The following is a 16,843-nucleotide window of genomic DNA, read 5'->3' on the forward strand; positions in this document are numbered from 1 at the left end:
ACCCATTCCCGAAACGACCTTCCCGTTTAAACCTGTCCCATTTTAACCCGTTCCCAAAACGCCCTTCATGTTTGAACCCGTAGCCAAGACGTATTTTGCGTTTGAATTTGTCCCGTTTGAACCCGTTGGTATAAAGCCCCGCACATCTCAACCTCTTCGCGAAAAGTGTCCATCGTTCTAATCCTGGTTTGCGCAGTTTTTCTGCTTAAGAATATGTCCCAAAATCATGTTAATGCAATTAATGCAAAGGTGCAGGCAAGCAATTCAGTTATGTTGGGAAATATTTTTGCTTGTGTAACTACGAAATGGACTATGTACACTGCGTGACAACGTTATTACGAACACGATGTTGGCGATTTTTCGAATTTTACTTCGAAATGGTATTAGAAGGTACCACATTTTACCGCTTAGGTTAGTGGCCCAGATGAGCACTTTCAGAACACATATATAATATTGATGGCAGTCAGATTTGTTTTAGACAAACAGGTAAAACCAACAATCGCTTGTTCGCGCTAACGGTTTCGCGCTCTGTACAATAACAAGGAGCTTTCGTAGACCGTTTTCAACGTCACGCGACGCTCCTCCACAACCCGCTACGATACCCAGAACTCTACAGTCAAGGCCATCGGCGCACAGGCACAGTAGCGGCTTCTTCGTTGCGGAGGGCCTAGTGAAAGGGGAAACACGGTCACCAAAAACTCCCTAATAAAGTCTTAGAGTAACGCAGGCAAGCGCTTTGAGTAAGCGAAAATTAGCGTTGCCTGAGTTTTTATATTGCGACGCTATTTTTTAGGTTACCCAAAGCGCTTGCGTGCGTTATTCTAAAACATCCTTATATTGAACGGGATATTTTTAAAAGTGATAAATCAGGCAGGCTGACGGGCATATGATTGCGACTTCATTTTCTTACAAATTAAAACACAGAACCGTCGTGTACACAGGCAAAAATCATAAACCACAAAATGCTATCACCTTGGTTGAGGAAGTTGAGCAGGAAAATCGCGCAATCAGAAAGGCGACACTCCAGTTGTGATAGTTTGCGGCGGACACCTCGCCCGCACGGCACCACCATTTGCAAGCTGCTGCAGCGATATCCTTGTCAAGGCCTCATCCCGTTTGCAAGTCAATGAAGTTGTAAATGTTCAGGTGAGCCCCCCCTGACACAGTGTTTATCTTACGGTGCCATGTAGGTTGTTTCGGGAGAGGGAGAAGTGATGTGAGCAAGGAGAACAGACACTGGACACTTGAACCTAATCAACTGTTAACGAACAATACAAACGAACCGAACAATGGCCAAAGTGGGAAGGTGGTTTCAGGAAAGGGCGAAATGGGAAAGGATGAAACGAGAAGGTCGTTTCGAGCCGGGTCGAAACCGGAAGGTACAAACGGGAAGGTTGTATTGGGAATGGGTCGAAACTGGAACCACCGGCTGTGCAGCTGGTCGAGTTTGTAGTGTGAGGTGGTGGCTGGACAACAAGTCCCACCCACCTGCAGGTTGGGAACCTTGAAGAGATCCGAGATAAAGTGGTTGGTGTCCACCAGGCCGCTCCAAGAGAAGATGTTCATCAGGCTGCACAAGACAACAGGCACATCACTCCAAGACCTCCAAAAACAACCTGTGCTGCTGAAGCTTCTAAAGAAGCCGCTTGCGGGCTGGTAAGATTTGAAGTTGAGGGCAGAGAACTTGTCGCCAGAAATGTGATAAAACAAGTTAAAGCAATTCAGTCTTGGAGACTGCTCAAGCTTTGTTGATTCAGTCGTGCCCCATTATACCACCGCCCAACAAACCAAGTTTCCGCGTAACCAAACGGCACAACTCGGGAATGGACATTGTTAACACTCGCTCAACCCTGATCCTACTAACCGAGCAATTCTTCCCCTGAAAACAGTTCAGAAGCCAGACAGAAATTTGGACAAGTGAGACTCGACTTTGTCGACAAAACAAGCGGATTTTGAGCCGGATGGGGCTAGATCGGATGCAGTCCCCTCACCAGGGTTCTGCACGACAAAATAAAATAAAGAGCTTGTGCCCCCTACAAATGTCGCATTGTGGGACCGATTAACCTTTCTAAAGCAAAAGCATGCAGGGCTCAGAATAGCTCATCTCCACAGTTTCTGCCATAGCATAGGCTAAAAAAAAGATAAAGTGAGAATACAGCACAGACGTCTTAAACCAAGGGGGGAAAGACAACAGGTTGGAAGGGACAAGTTACAGGTGACAAGAGGTTAGAAGGATGTCTCGTGCCGTGCCGTCCGTTCTGTCCCCACTCACCGTGGTCGACGCGTCGGGGAAAGATGGGCCGTAAATGTATTGTGCCTGGAATGCATCTTTGACTGGCATGTTTGCCGTGTCGTAGAAAGTGGTCCCTCGATTTTTACATGACGAAGACACTCGCATTCTCTCTTAATTTTTGCCGAAACTTCTACGCCCGACCGCCAGGATCGCGACGTCCGATGGCACGACACTCCGGCTTTGGCAACGCCATTTGTTGCCACTTTGAGACCCCTTTCAACGCGTGGGTGAAAGAGGATGCAATGCGGAGCGCAAGTTGGTCTGCTCATTGCACAAGGGTTGCAATGATATCAGAACGCCAAGCTCTTATTGGCCGATTAAAAAATAGTGGGTAGACCTCGAGGCCTCTAGCGTTGAGGTTTTTACCCGCTGTCCTTCCGATCAAAACCAATCAAAGATCGGTGTCGTTTTGACGTCACCGCAACTACAGCGCAAGGAGCAGACGGCTTGCTCTCCGCATACACACCAGTCAGAGATGCGTTCCAGGCACTGCAGTGCCAGAGTACTCATGGGCAAGCGTGGAGAAGGCACTCACCCGTTGCGGTCGAAGTCCATCCTCTGCAGCCACTGCTCAAACGCCTTCCTCTCGCTGGGCGACACCTGCACCTTCTGCTCAATGTTCGACGGCGTCACCGCGGACAGGGCCATCGCCTTGTCTGCCCCGGTCACCTCCCGGAAGAACTTGCGCGTGTGCACCACCACTTCGCTCAGCTGGATCTGCAGCGGGTACACGCGTGTCAGCCACGGCGCAAAGCCGTCCCTTCTGCGAGATGCCATGTGCAGGTCTCGTTGTCTAGATGATACTGATCTGACCAACTTGGTCGGCAAATTAGAACGAAGCCAGAAACAGAAATTAACGACAACCCCGGAGTTTTATTCACCAAGAGAAATTCACTTACCATACTTACTCCAATAATGGGGTCGACCCTACTGTTAGAGAACTCGCCAAGAATAAGAAAAAGCATATTCAAATCTGTATAAGTCAAACCTCTCTAAAGGGGTTTCTGAAATTGTCTGTTAATGGTTGTGACTCAATCTACAAGCAATAATCATTCTGAAAACAATCCAAGGTTATATTGATACGCATCATATTTTTCTATTAAAGACAGGATAAAAAAATTGTGACACGCCCTTTTTTCAGCAATTCGGTGTCGAAACTAGAGGGCGCCATTGGACTTGCGACCGCCAATCATGAGTGATCGCCTCTTGCGCAACAAGAGGGCTGACCGACAGTGGATTGGTTTTTTAATGCGTGGGATTTGTGTGCAAGAAGCAATCACTCGCGACTGGCTGTTGCACATCTGCTGGCAACCTCTGGTTTGAGCCAAATCGTAAAACAAAAACAGGCAAGTTGCAACCTTTTGCTTTTAATACAGTAAACTTTCGTTAATTCGACCTCGACGGGACCTTGAAATTTGGACGAATTATCCAAATGATTGAATTAAAAAAAGAACAGAAAAACAGTTAAAATTAAACTTTCTTTTATTGTCCAAGGTACTCACGGATGGTCTGCGGCCGTCTGCGCTTAAAACGCGTGTCCAAAAGCATGCTCCGGAGAGCAGCGTAAGTAAACGTAACGTCCCCGAAAAATCGCGCACTACAAAAAAATGGAAAAAAAAAAGTTTTACGAGTCGACTTTCGCGCCGGGCAGCCAGACCATCGGCAACCAAAAAAAGAAAAGAATTTGCGTTTTCTGGCGCGCAAGATGGACCGCACTCGATGGTACAAAAAAGCGCTTTCGCGCGCTGAGAAAAGCGTTTGCGAGCCGACTTCGGCGCCAAACAACCAGACCATCGGCGACAGAAAAAAAAAAAAAAAAAAAAAAAGAAAACGAGAACTTGCGTTTTTTGCCGCGCAAGATGGACCGCACACGATGTTACAGAAAAGCGCTTTGAGAGCGCGCGCTGTCTCCGCGCCCGACCACGTGCTATGTTCTCCGCACTACTCCACGCCAGATTGGTTGCGCTGGCTTGTGTCATTCGCTACGGTCCATGATCCATCTCAACGGCGTAGAGGAGCAGGCGCATATTTGCGCACGTTCGGCTTTGCAGCAAGGGGCCCGCGCTTCGCCGTACCTTGGTGGTTTTTCTGCCGTGGTGCCGTCCAATGAGAGGCCGCGCGCATTCGTTCGGGACGAATTATCCGATGCGGAGTCTTCCCGAGTTCGAACTATCAAACTTTTCCTCCCATAGAAAGGGGACTTTCGAACACGATCGAATTAAACGAAAAGTCGAATTAATCGAGGTCGAACTAACGGAAGTTTACTGTACTGAAATCGGACACGTACCTATCTAATTTTGAGATTTTAGAATGATTAGTAGGCAGTCCCAGAGGCCACTTTAGTGTCCCTTTAAGGGTGTGAAAGGAAATTAAAGGAATTTAGACAAGTATCTATTTCACAGTGTTCCGAGTAGCCCACCCTGGCTAAAGCTCACTCTTCGACTGTGCCAGCCACATCATTGTCCGAACTTCAACCATGTACTTTCGTGCCATGACACTCATGCCGTGCTACTGGCATTAAGCTTCACTGGTTCCCACCCATGTGCTTGGAGAAGCAAGTTAATATATCGCAATTAGCGTGATGGGCTTGGAAATTTTGATCATGCAGGTCGGTCAACCATAGATAAAGGTAAAAAAAATTGTCGGCTTACATTTAAATAACTATGGTAGCAGTGAGAAGATATGGGCCACTCGAATTTCCATGTATGTACAGGCATAATTTGTTGTATCGAGGAAGGTGGAAACACGTCGACCACACCGAACATGTTTCGTTTCAAAATACTTTGGATGCAGCCGAATGCCACGATGACAACACAAAACCCACATGAGCCTCGGAGATCAATTAAGCTAAAGCAGCATGCTTAGAAATGAAACAAATGTTTCCACAACCGGTCTGCGCATTTTCTGTCTTTTGTTCAGCGCAGCCTGGGGCATCAAAAGGGCATGGCTCGTCCCTCCCCAGGACGATGATGATGGTGATTAGGTGTTTAATGGCACAAAATGCAACATAGGCCCATGCTGCGCCAAGTTCCTCACCAGAAGCTGAGGCCGTCCCAAGGCTGTCAACTTGATGGCTGCCAGTCCGGTGCCCTTGGTGGCATCTGCACAGTGTCAGACGTTCCTGTGGCAAACCCCGTTCCCGCGTGTTCAATGGCTGCCAAAAGGCAACCAAAATTACTGTACTTGCTAGTGTGGTCTGTAATGGTTTCTGGCTGCACGAAGAGTGGTGATGTCATTAAAACTGCTCACAGGGAGACAATTGCTTTTACCGTCCTTTTTCCCACCATTTTTATTTTGCACAAGCCACGCTCTGTACTTTTAGTGGCTGGTCCCACCAAGGTGCACCTCTTTTTCGTTCAGCCATTCCTGCTAGCGTCCACACTGTAAACTGGGACTAGTATCATGCGCCATTTACTCAGATTTCTTCGAGCATTGTTCTTTAATGAATGCCAAATACTATATTTGCCCGTTATTAAGAAATTATATAAATTGCAGCTGTCTTGTATTTTTTAACATGTTTTTCCTTCATTCTCCTTTAGATGAGAATGGCTCAATGGAATCAGTCAACTCATTCATCTCCTTTAGATGAAAATGGCTCAATGGAATCAGTCAACTCATTCAACATCTGCATGATTCGGTAATTTCGAGAGAGGGGAAGTCGATCCTCACCTGCGACGGCGTCGATGCATTTCAGAAAGGTGTCCATGTTCTTCTCACACTGGGCCTCGTTGAGGTAGAAGTAGGTGCGTGCCATGACGTGCGGGTGCCTGCGATCCGCAAACTGCTCGCTTGGCTGGAACTGCTTCAGCTGCCCTGCCCAGGCAAAGCAGACACTAAGTCTCGGCACCCAGTGCCCACGGCAGTCCCTGTCCCACATTTTACACAACTATGGTGCCTGGAATGCGTTTCTGAGTGCGCGTGTTTACTGCGGCCTGGAATGTGGTCCCCCGATTTCCGCCTGCCGACGTCGTAGAAGTGTCGCGTTGTAGCCCGCTGCAATCCCGGTGGTGGCATAGCCGAAAAAGCGGATGCGACAGATGGCTGTCTTGCTGCAGGTCGCCTTCCAGTTCGACAGTCCACAAAAGCCTCCGCAGTCGCAATTTGGGACGCTGAGACGACAATGACACTAGCGTTCACTCGCCCTTAACTTCTATGCCCAACCGCCAGGACTGCGACATCCAACGACCAGCACGCCGGCATCTGCGATGTAATCTGTTGCCACTTCAGGACCGCCTTCAACGCGTGGGCAGTTGAGGACACTAAACACAGCGGTCAAGGATGCATTCCAGTTTCCAGGCACCGTAAGAGAATGAATGTGGCCAGTGAATGACCCGGGCATCTCGCAAGAGGTCACGCATATTTTAAATGCCATATTCGCGACCGAAGATGTACCAAAAATAGCATTTCTGGAACGGCGTGTCTATTCTTGGCCGTAGATTATCTGGAATGTGCAATGCCCGGAGAGCAGTAAGGGACGTTCTAATATCTTCTAATCATCACAGTGAACAGCACGGAGTTGTGGGCTCCCACGGTATTAGCACCTAGACGGACAATAGCATGTGCATGGCAAGAATAGCAAAGCATTACAGCAACAGTGGCATTGTTCAAACGTGAGCTATTACACTGGTGGCGCCGGTATAGCCTAGTGTCTGAAGCGAGAAATACTGGGTAGGCCAGGAAGCCGTGATCACATAACATGCAAGTATGGCGGAAACTGCGGCCTGGCGGGCCAATCGGAACGTGACTACGTATCACTTGAGTGAGCTTTTACTGTGTAGTGGTATCAGGCTTTTTGCTGCGTCATGCACAAATATGTGGGCGTGGCGCACGTATACGTAGCGGATATCGAAGCCGTCAGCACGCCATGTGGGGCTTATCGTTCACCCTTTGCCAAGTTACACCCCGGCGGGGTATAACCTTGGGCCCTCGCTCTACTGGCGCCACCCGGCTGTTACCGGCAGGCTAAACTGTCACCAAAAAATCATAAAAAAAAAAAAAGGAATCTTGACGCTGAAAAATTAGCGCAACCGTCCTTGCACAAACACTAGGGGCCCATATATAGGGCGAGGGTAATTCTGAACAATCACAATACCAAAATCTTTTATCTATTAAAGGTTTAACAAATTCGTGTTACAGAACAAGATGCCAAAGGAAAGACAGTCTTATTTTTTCTAGGCCGCTTTATGTTGCAGTGTGGTCTAAAGGCAGCAGCGGCATATCCTTGGGGCGATGAGAAGTCGTCAGTCCGAACTCGTCGTTCCGTCACTCGGAGAAATGACATCACACACAAACACGCAAACCACACGCCAAACCGGGAAACGAACTTGAATACCCTTGCGTCTATGCGTAGTGCGAATATGAAGGCTCTTTGGAGCTTCTGATGTTCCGTGCCACGAAAAGACCGCCTCGACTTGCAAAGCAGAAAGACGGACTTCATCGCATCCGTGAGCGACCATCGAGACGCCCGTCTCGATGGAGGGAAATTTCACGAAGTGAGGGAAACCGCCAAAAATTGGGAAATTTTAGGCGACCAATGAAAGAGGGAGAAACGTGAAACGCCCATCACGTTGCGCTACAGGCAGTCAGTCGCCCTATGTCCGGAGGCCTTATTCTTAAACGTCTATCGTCTCCTCAAGATCCGAGCGTCTCTGCGCGTAACAATGGCGGAAGGTGAGCGCTCGTTCTCTTCACTACGACGCTTGAAAACATATCCGAGAGCATTCACTTCGAATGAGCGACTGCTCGGTCTAGTGATTTTGAATGTTCACCACGACATTCAAGGTCAAGCGGTGGACAGGCTGGATATTCTTTGCCGTGAACGCAGGTGGCTGTATCTTAATACGTAGGCCCTTGGCATAAATGAAATGATTAAGAGAGCACGTAAATTGCTTTCTGAAATAACTAGTCACAGTTACTTTTTAATTTGCGGTAATTTCTAGTCGAAAGCACGTCATTCTGATCAGTACACAAGGTGTGCGTGAGCGCAGCGCCACCCGTTGCTTAAAGTGCAATTGTTTTTACAATTAATTTAATATTCCTTACATCACTGACATTGTTTTATGTTATCACCATGTGTGCGTTTTATTATGTCCACTTTAGTACGATTTAACTAGCAGGCTTGAAGTGTGGGGTGTCTTTTCTTTATTATTTTTTCCTGCCTTTTATTCAATGAGCCCGTAAAAGTCGCCAACAGGTTTGCGAAAAGAAAGACTCCGGCGACTCAACTACATGCGACTCCGTCGTGCGAATGCTCGCTTGGATTTTCTCCACTGCATCCTCCTTCTCGAGCCGTTTCCTCCTCCCAGCTCTATGACGTACTCGGTTTTCTCCGGGGATAAAGATCTCTCGTGCGAATACACCGTATCAACCCAACGGCACAGAGGTACTGCTACGGCAGGCTGCGCGGGGCAAAAGGCCACCAACTGACACGGACACCAAAGGAAGCCTGGAGTCTGTGTAAACATGAGCGGCAGAATCGAAAGGCAAGAAATAAATGCTGGTGTTTCGGATTTCGTGCAGGTGGTCAGGCCGTGAGAAGGTTGCAACATCCATCCTCCCAGGGTCTGAGGAATGTATACAGTTTGCCGGGAGGAGCCTGTTGTTTTCGATACTTTACTGTTCCTCCGGCGTAGAGCCCACAGTTGCTTTTCAACTTGCTTGATTAGACGGCCGAGAGAAAATGGTGTCAGAGTCTTGCGGATTGGTTAGGGCGAGTGAGAGATAAAACTGAAGTTGGGTTCTATCAATGGGGTACTGGCAGCGGGTATTTATGCATGCCAAGGTTTTTACTTGTACATGACATTGAGAGTCCAAATACCCAGAACACAATTTGCGGTTCAAACTTTTTTTTTTTTTTCTCTTTTCACCCGAAAATTGCCGGTCGAGAACTGGCCGGTTTGAATCCCGTTCACTCTCTTCTCTGTGGTCACATGGTCTCTATGGTCTAGACACACACACCAAATATAATTAAAGTGGCAGGTCATCGAAGGAACACACTCAATATTAAAAATATTAAAAAAAAAATGACCGCATCTCCACGTGGTGAATGATGTTGATTGGGGCGAAGCTCTGGTGGTGCTGATGATACTGATTTTCTTCATAGGTAGTGCTGACGGTGCTGATTTATTTTTATTGGTCATAGGTAGTGCTGATGTCCGGGTTGCGTTTCGACTTCATTATTGCTGCTTTATGGTCGCTGAAATGCAGAGCCAGTGGTTCTTCTAGCGGATCAGCTTGGATCCGCAAGAAGTTGTGGGAACGCATCTCTACCGCTTAAGTCAACGGTCCATGTCAGAAGGAGAATGTGTGGTATAAATCATGGTTATATATGCAGTTGAGCATTTGACCGCAGCACCCTCTCGTCTATAAACGTTGAGCCAATGCATGCAAAGTTTAACGCGATTATATACGCATTTGACCGCAGCGCCCTGCATGTCCTGAATAGACGTTGAGCGGCTACATGCAACATTTCATCCATGACATCCCCAGATCTTGAGTTACTACCACATCTCAGAGCCCCCTACGGCGATGGACTAGAAATCCATTGGGGTCTCCCTGCACAGGTTCGAACCCTGGCGACTGCGCAAACATTTTTTTTTTCTTTTTTTAAGACGACAGATGGGATGGCAATTGATATGAGCACGGACGCCGGACAAGGCTAGACCCTAAGGGACTTCGCCCCTAAAAAAACGTGATACCCGACCACCAAGCTGATTTGCGCGAAGACCTCACGGAGCCGTTGCCCCTTCTCCTTCGTAAGGCGTGTTCGTAAGGCGAGACATTAGGGAGTTTTCGTAGACCGCGCTGCTTCCTCCGCTAAGCGTTCCGCAACGAAGAAGTTGATACTGCGCCTGCGCGCCGATAGCCTTGACTGTGGAGTTCCCGCTATCGTAGTGGTTGCGGAGGGCCTTGCGGGACGGCACAAACGATCTACGAAAACTCCCTATTAGGGAACTGTAGTAGACCGTTTCCGCAGCCCGCTAAGCACCCGGATAGCGCTCCGTAATCCACCACAAAACCTTGAACTACGCAGACAAGGCTGGCGGCGCGCATGCGCAGCTGCGGCGTTTTCTTCGGGGATACCGTAGCGGAGGAGAGAAACGATCTACCACAATTCCCTATTGCTCGCCTCACGAACACGGGTTGGCAAGAGCTTGAAAAACGTGCAAATGTCAAGCATGAAATGTTTGACTTTTGCCTCTCTTGTGCAACCTGCAATGTGCGCGTTTTTAATCTGCTCCGCACACACACACACACACTTAAAAAAAAAAAAGAAATGCGGTTGGGTGTAGTTTTATGATTTCCGGCAACTCTCTCCCCTTACATTTCTTCTTCCTCCCCGGTACAGTTTCGGTTTCGAGCAGTAGCGTTTTTTTTACTTTATTGAAAATGTATGTGACGCTGTAGAAAAATATTGATTGGGTAGTCTTCGACACCATACTAAATCAACTGGCAAAAAAAAAAAAAAAAAAACTTTTTTTTTGGGGGGGGGGGGGGGGTGTCAGTGTCTTTTTAAAGGAGTAAACCAGGAGGAGGAACTCGAGGAACATAAAATTCCGGGTGGGAACATTCGTCTCTGCCTCACTGTTGGATAGTGCTGCGCTAAATAAAGCTCTACGTTTGTAAGTGCCGAGGGGAAGAGAAGTCACTTCGCGACATGTTCGTCGCCAGGCCCGCTTGTCTCAAGTGGGCAAACATTGAACATCACAATCAAAGAAAGAAAGACAACATCGTAACTCATACCTAAAGAGAAGTCAAAGGAAACATTTCATATAAAGCTGCGTTCGATTTACTTACACCTCCTGCACCAGTGCAGAAAAGTGTAGGGCAATCTACTTCCGATATGTGTATTGAGATACAACCGGAAGTACACCGCACACTCTAGTTATTTTTTTATGTATAGGGTGGTTCAAGTCACCAGGCTCGATATAAAATGGACCGTAAAAATCGACGCCTGCACGTAGCCATCTAAACTTTTCGCCAAAGGTGTATTTTGCAGGTCGGTTTGTTCTTGTAAAATTGCAAAGCGTAGTTCTCTTTTAGTAATAGCGAGTTCGTTTCACGGCACTCGCGTCCACGCGTGCCCACTCGCGGCGTAAAGCGGGTTCGTTTCGGCAGGCACTCCACGAGTGGCACTGGTCGCACTCTCCGAGTTCGTTTCAGCGGCGGCACCCCACGCGTGCACGCACTCGCTGCACCGAGAAAATCGGGCGTGCGCCAAAATGCAATCCCGTCATGCCTCGCTCCGGCGAGGCCGGCGAGGAGCGGCAGCAGACGACGAGCGTTCGTCTGCTACGATGTGTCGCGGAACCGAAAGAAAAAAAAAAAAAAAAAAGATTTTCAGATAAAAATCGCGTCCCGCGGGCAATGGAATCAAACGCGAGCTTGAATTGTGTGCGTCTGCTATTTCATGAAGGAAGCAATTGACAACTCGTGCTTTATTTGCAAGTTTTAAGTCGCTCTGTTGCCGTACAGACGCTGAAAAATACCAGAGTGTCAAAAAATGCTCAGAAGGAGCGCATCACCGGCCCCCGAGATGTTTATCACCATCCCTGTGCGGGTGAAAAATTTAACATTTGTCGACGAAACTCCCCCAGCAGAAACCTCTGACTGCCCAGTAAGCATCAAAGAAAGCTAAACATAGTGACTTTACCCGAGGCTTGGGCAACATCATCATGTTTAACATTTACCTACGTCAGCTAACTTGCCTCGTCGTATTTTGTTCGAGAAAGCTCTCGTTCTCGACGTCCTCACCAAGGCTAATATCTAATACACCTGTAATAACGATCGAAATCGAAAGTCCCACGAAAAGTTTTGCTGGATATTCCAACAGACTAGTTTTAATCCGTACCCTTTAAGTAGTTTACGTATAATACCATGCTCAAACAGATCAAGCTTCTGCTCGGTCAGAATCATCAGTTTTCTTCAGTGTAAGCGATTATAAATATTGAAAGATCGCAACCATGCTGCTTCGTAGACAGCTGGGTGCGGAAATTTTCGCTGTCTGTAACTATCTCTACGGCAGCCGAGTTGCTTGAAGTCGTCGCAACTATAAACTACAAGTTGCAGCGTTGAACGTTTGTAGATAAACGTTGGTAGTGACTGCACTCTCGCATTCCCACACATCACTTCGAACAGAAAGGCGCTAGTTTCGGTTTGAGGTCGGTACTCTTTCTACAACATAGATGGCAGCAGCATCAGTCTTCTGCACTCGGTGCATTTGGCGAGTTCGTTTGAGTCCAGTTCTCCGTGCGACACTCTGCGAGTGCGATGCATTCTGGGAGAGAACTCGAACGGTGCCAGTGACCCAGACGGCAGGGTCCAGTAGCGGGGTGTGTTTGGCATTCGTATTGATAGATGGCGTCGGGGGCAGCGTCTGAAGGTGCAGCCCACCAGCGAAAGATAGCAGACGACACGCAGACGAAATCCGTTGGCAGCAAAAGCTCCGCCGTTGTGCAGACGCATTTTTTTACTTGAAGTTTTGCTTTTATTGTTCGCATTTAATTTTTAACCGAAGGTATATTTCAAAAAGATTATATTCATTTTAATAAACCACGGTGTTCGCGAGTCGTCGCGATAAGGAGGTAGCGCCATCTATCAATACGAACGCCAAACACACCCCGCTACGGGACCACTGTCGTCTGCGTTGCTGCCCGCCATAGATCCTGGCAAGCTTTTTGGCATTTTTTTTTTGACAGAAAGAGAGCTACGCTTTGTAATTTTACAAGAAAAAACCGACCTGTGAATTACACCTTTGACGAAAAGTTTAGATGGCTAGGTGCAGGCGACGATTTTTACGGTCCGTTTTAGATCGAGCCTGGTGACTTGAACCACCCTATATATCGCACGCAGCTAACATTTTTGCTTACGGCTTCCTCTGGCCTAAAAAAGCTAATTATAAACGATGAATGGATGATAACAGCTGTACCCTTTGTAATGGGCAGTAGCTTGCGCCACCTAGCCTAAAAACAGTAACGGAAACCTGATTTTCCTTTCTAAGCCAATGTGTTTCTTTATCACCAGGTCATGAAGATGACCACCAGGTAGACCTTAGGGGGATTGGGCAAAGAAACTAAAAACATCACTCCCCGCCTCTTTCCCACGGCAAGAAGGTCACCCGTTTTCCTGTGCTCGAACCTTGTCGGCGTCACCCAACGACCGACCCACCGGGGGACAGAGTTGAGACTTGGGGCCAGAGCCCAAAGTCTGCTGAGACAGTGTTGCGTCGAATTTGACTTACCAGCTGGCAACTCTTCCTTAGATGAGGCCTGGGAGATACAGCCTCTGGAACACACATGCAGGCGAAAATCAGTAACTTCAAAAAATCAGTTAATTGCTGATTATATGTGCAATCCACCTTCAATCTTTCACTGAGCTCACAACAGACAATAAGGTTCTATTGTTTGTTAAAAAAATTTGCTAAGATTTAGTCAAAGAATAGCAAATGCAAGAACACTTTTCTTGTTTAATCGCAAAACAAAGTTGTGCCTTCAAGCAAAAAAATCGCCACACGTCCTGAATGGCACCTGAAGATAAGGAAGATAGCGGAGATCACACACACGTACAATGAAATCGAAGAAAGATGAAGAGCTCAAAAGTTGTCTCAATGATCTGGTGCAGCTCACGATGTGTACTATCAGACACATATGTATATAAAATGCAAACGATAGAACATGTGGCCTTGGAGGGAATCGGTGGCCGAGTGTACTAACGCGTCTCAGCTCAGAGCGGGGAGCGAAAGCTTGCGCTGGGAACTTCCTGGGTTCGAACCCCACCGCCCCTGCCCGTTTCGATTTTTGGTGAGTTTCGTACCGGCACGCGTTCGTGTAATCACTACTGCGTGATGCACGTTAAAAATCCCAGGTTAGCGGTTGTACTGCACTGACTAAATTTCTTATCCATAGCTAAGTGAGCGGTCACCCGTTGAGGCGTACGAACATCAAGTCTGTATAAACATACAAAGCAAGCCAATTTTCATGTGGTCTTTGATATAGATGCTGTGCAACCCAGAGGTTCCCCATGTAGGACGCACACCCTCGCAGCCCCCTCTCCAGTCCGCAGTTTTAACTTTCATCGGTTCTTAGGGCCTCTAGGTAGCGCAACATGTCACGGGGTTCACGACCGCCTTTTGCATTTCATTTGTACAGTTGGCAGCAAAAGTTTGCGGGACACGCGAGCGCCAACCGAAATAAGGCCCTACCGAAATGACTTGCTGCGCCTTCTGACGGCGCACGGCCGCTCTCAAGACATGCTTTGAGAATTCACTTCCTTTCGCGCTCGCAGTAATGCCTTTTTTAATCGCTTCCATCTGACGTGCACGAGATAACAGGGACCGGTGCAAAGCGACACGAAACAATATCTAGATGTAAGGTTTAAAAGTGCAAACAGACAGGGACGATAGAAAATAACACAGACGACAGGGACAAGGCGCTCTTTTAATGAGACAATATCTAGAGAATGCAAAGCTTCCTCACCCATCGCGGTGATTGGTGGTTGGCGGTTAAGGCAGACGCGTGGCATGACGGCTGACTAAGCGGCCTCTTGCACCGGTCCCGGGTATCTCGCGCACGTCGGATGGAAGCGGGTCAAGAAAGACACCACTGAGAGCAAGAAAGGACGCGAATGCGCAAAGCGTGGTTCCCGAGAGTGGTGGCGCGCCGGCAGAAGGCTCAGCAAGTCATTTCAGCTGGCACCCCCGTGTCCCGCAAACTTTTGTTGCCGACTGTACCTAACAGTACCTTTCGCCAGCTCTCAATCGGGTCCCGACAACAACAAAGTTTGCGTTGCTGACGGCACCCTCTGTCTCCGCCGCGCGCTACGGTGGCCCCCGGGAAGGAGGGGTCCGTAAGGGTGTACGCACGCCATCTCGACCTGCTTGGCTTCTTGCTCCGAGAGGTCCTCCTCGGCGCTGTAGTCCAGGATGGACTTGACGCCGAACGAGCGCAACCGTTTGACCAGGGGTTGGATGGCGTCGGCCGATTCCCCGCCCACGAAGTGGCCGTAGAAGGTGTGCCGCATCACCAGCCGGAACAGGCGCCGCCCCAGCACCCGCTGGCCCACTTGCATTAGCTGAAACAACAGGCTTTTTCAGCAACTTCAATTTCGAGAGAGAGCACTGATATGGCAACTGCTGGTTCACACATTGCGGCTGCTTACGACCGAGACTGCATCACGACCTCTTGCGGTTTCTTACGACAGCAGAGCACACCGGCACGCTGGTGTCATCTATGAGGCCCTGGAACTGCATTTCACTAGAGCAAAAGTTTTGTAGCATATGCGAGACCAAATGTATGTATACTATCTATTACAAGTGGTCATTATCAAAATATATTCAAGCCAAAAGTGAAAGAATGATACACGCAAAAAATAGGAAATTGCAAGTGTTCCACGCCAGATAGATGGTACCAGCGTGTTACCTCGTCATGAGTGATTACAAGTAACGTAACACACTTGATCGTAAACTGTTCCAAAAGTGTAAATGCTAAAATATATATTTGCTGATATTTTAGTGAGGCAAAATATATCAAAGAGATGCCAAAAACCATACTAAAACCGGTCAGATATGCACCAGCTTTTCAGCGAACCACCAGTGTGTTACCTGTTGTTGAAACAACACTGGGCAATGTGTTGCCACTGGTCTCTAAGAGATCAGTGTGTGTTTCGCTATGATAACACTTTCGTTCAGTCATTTCTGTTACGGTGTTTTTCGCTACTGTCTCTGCCAAAGGACAGTGTTTCTTTTCGCGTCTAACGCTATGTACAGGAATCTTTTTTTATATTTTGAAAGTTTATGAATGCACAATAATATTTGTTAGAGGTATACTGCATACAGAGTGTTTCACGCAAGTCGGTTCTGGTTTCACGTAACTTGAGCCAAGGTTTTTAGTGAATTTTGGGAAGACGAAACCGAAATATGTTTTGTCATTGTTGCAGCAAGTCCAGCTATTTTTTGTACATACTTTTTAAGAACCGGAGGCGACGGATGAAGAAAAGGACAAATACAAAACGTCTAAATTGTTTGCCCAATGAAATAATTAATTCATATGAATTAATGAACTTTTGAAATATTCTATTTAGAGCAAAACTTCCAATGATGAAGTTGTACAGCATCCTCAGAAACATCTCATCCAGTGTTTTTCTGTTTTTGTTTTTTTTATCAAAAAAGCTTTTAACACAATTCGTTGTTCCAAGCTTAAAGAAAACAAAGAAAGCCCGCGAATTATGAAAAACTAAAAAAACAAAAAAAAAAAAAAAAAAACATTGCAAATTGCCCTGCCATTGTGTTGCGACGTGGATCGAACGCGAACGTTCTTGGTTTAGGCTAGTAACCCCCAGGCATTTCTTTTCAAGCTGTGCCTCCAGGTCTCCCCACTCCACCCCATTGACTGAATTTATATGTAGGTCACGTGACCTAAAATTTTCCGCTAAATCGAGTGGGGAAACTGAATTTCCGTATAGATCACGTGACGTCATATTTTTCCGCTAAATTTAGCGGGGAAATTAGCGGTTACGCTTTTTGAGGCCTTCCTTCACCTGAAAACCTAGCTAGAT

The 16,843-nt window shown here is 47.4% G+C and overlaps 1 protein-coding gene across 1 annotated transcript in view; it reads right to left on the bottom strand.

Annotated features, from left to right (window-relative positions):
* LOC8024571 (proline dehydrogenase 1, mitochondrial) overlaps positions 1–16,843 on the bottom strand; it is a 46,414-nt gene that overhangs the window by 10,318 nt on the left and 19,253 nt on the right. The window contains exons 2-7 of the mRNA XM_029992743.4: positions 15,153–15,361; positions 13,533–13,576; positions 5,963–6,106; positions 5,330–5,394; positions 2,829–3,010; positions 1,489–1,570 (exon numbers count right to left, since the gene is read on the bottom strand). Coding sequence (XP_029848603.3) covers positions 1,489–1,570; positions 2,829–3,010; positions 5,330–5,394; positions 5,963–6,106; positions 13,533–13,576; positions 15,153–15,361 — 726 coding nt within the window. The remainder of the gene's footprint in view (positions 1–1,488; positions 1,571–2,828; positions 3,011–5,329; positions 5,395–5,962; positions 6,107–13,532; positions 13,577–15,152; positions 15,362–16,843) is intronic.

This window comes from Ixodes scapularis, unplaced genomic scaffold (assembly GCF_016920785.2).
Source record: "Ixodes scapularis isolate PalLabHiFi unplaced genomic scaffold, ASM1692078v2 PGA_scaffold1__304_contigs__length_218370807, whole genome shotgun sequence".
NCBI lineage: Eukaryota > Metazoa > Arthropoda > Arachnida > Ixodida > Ixodidae > Ixodes > Ixodes scapularis.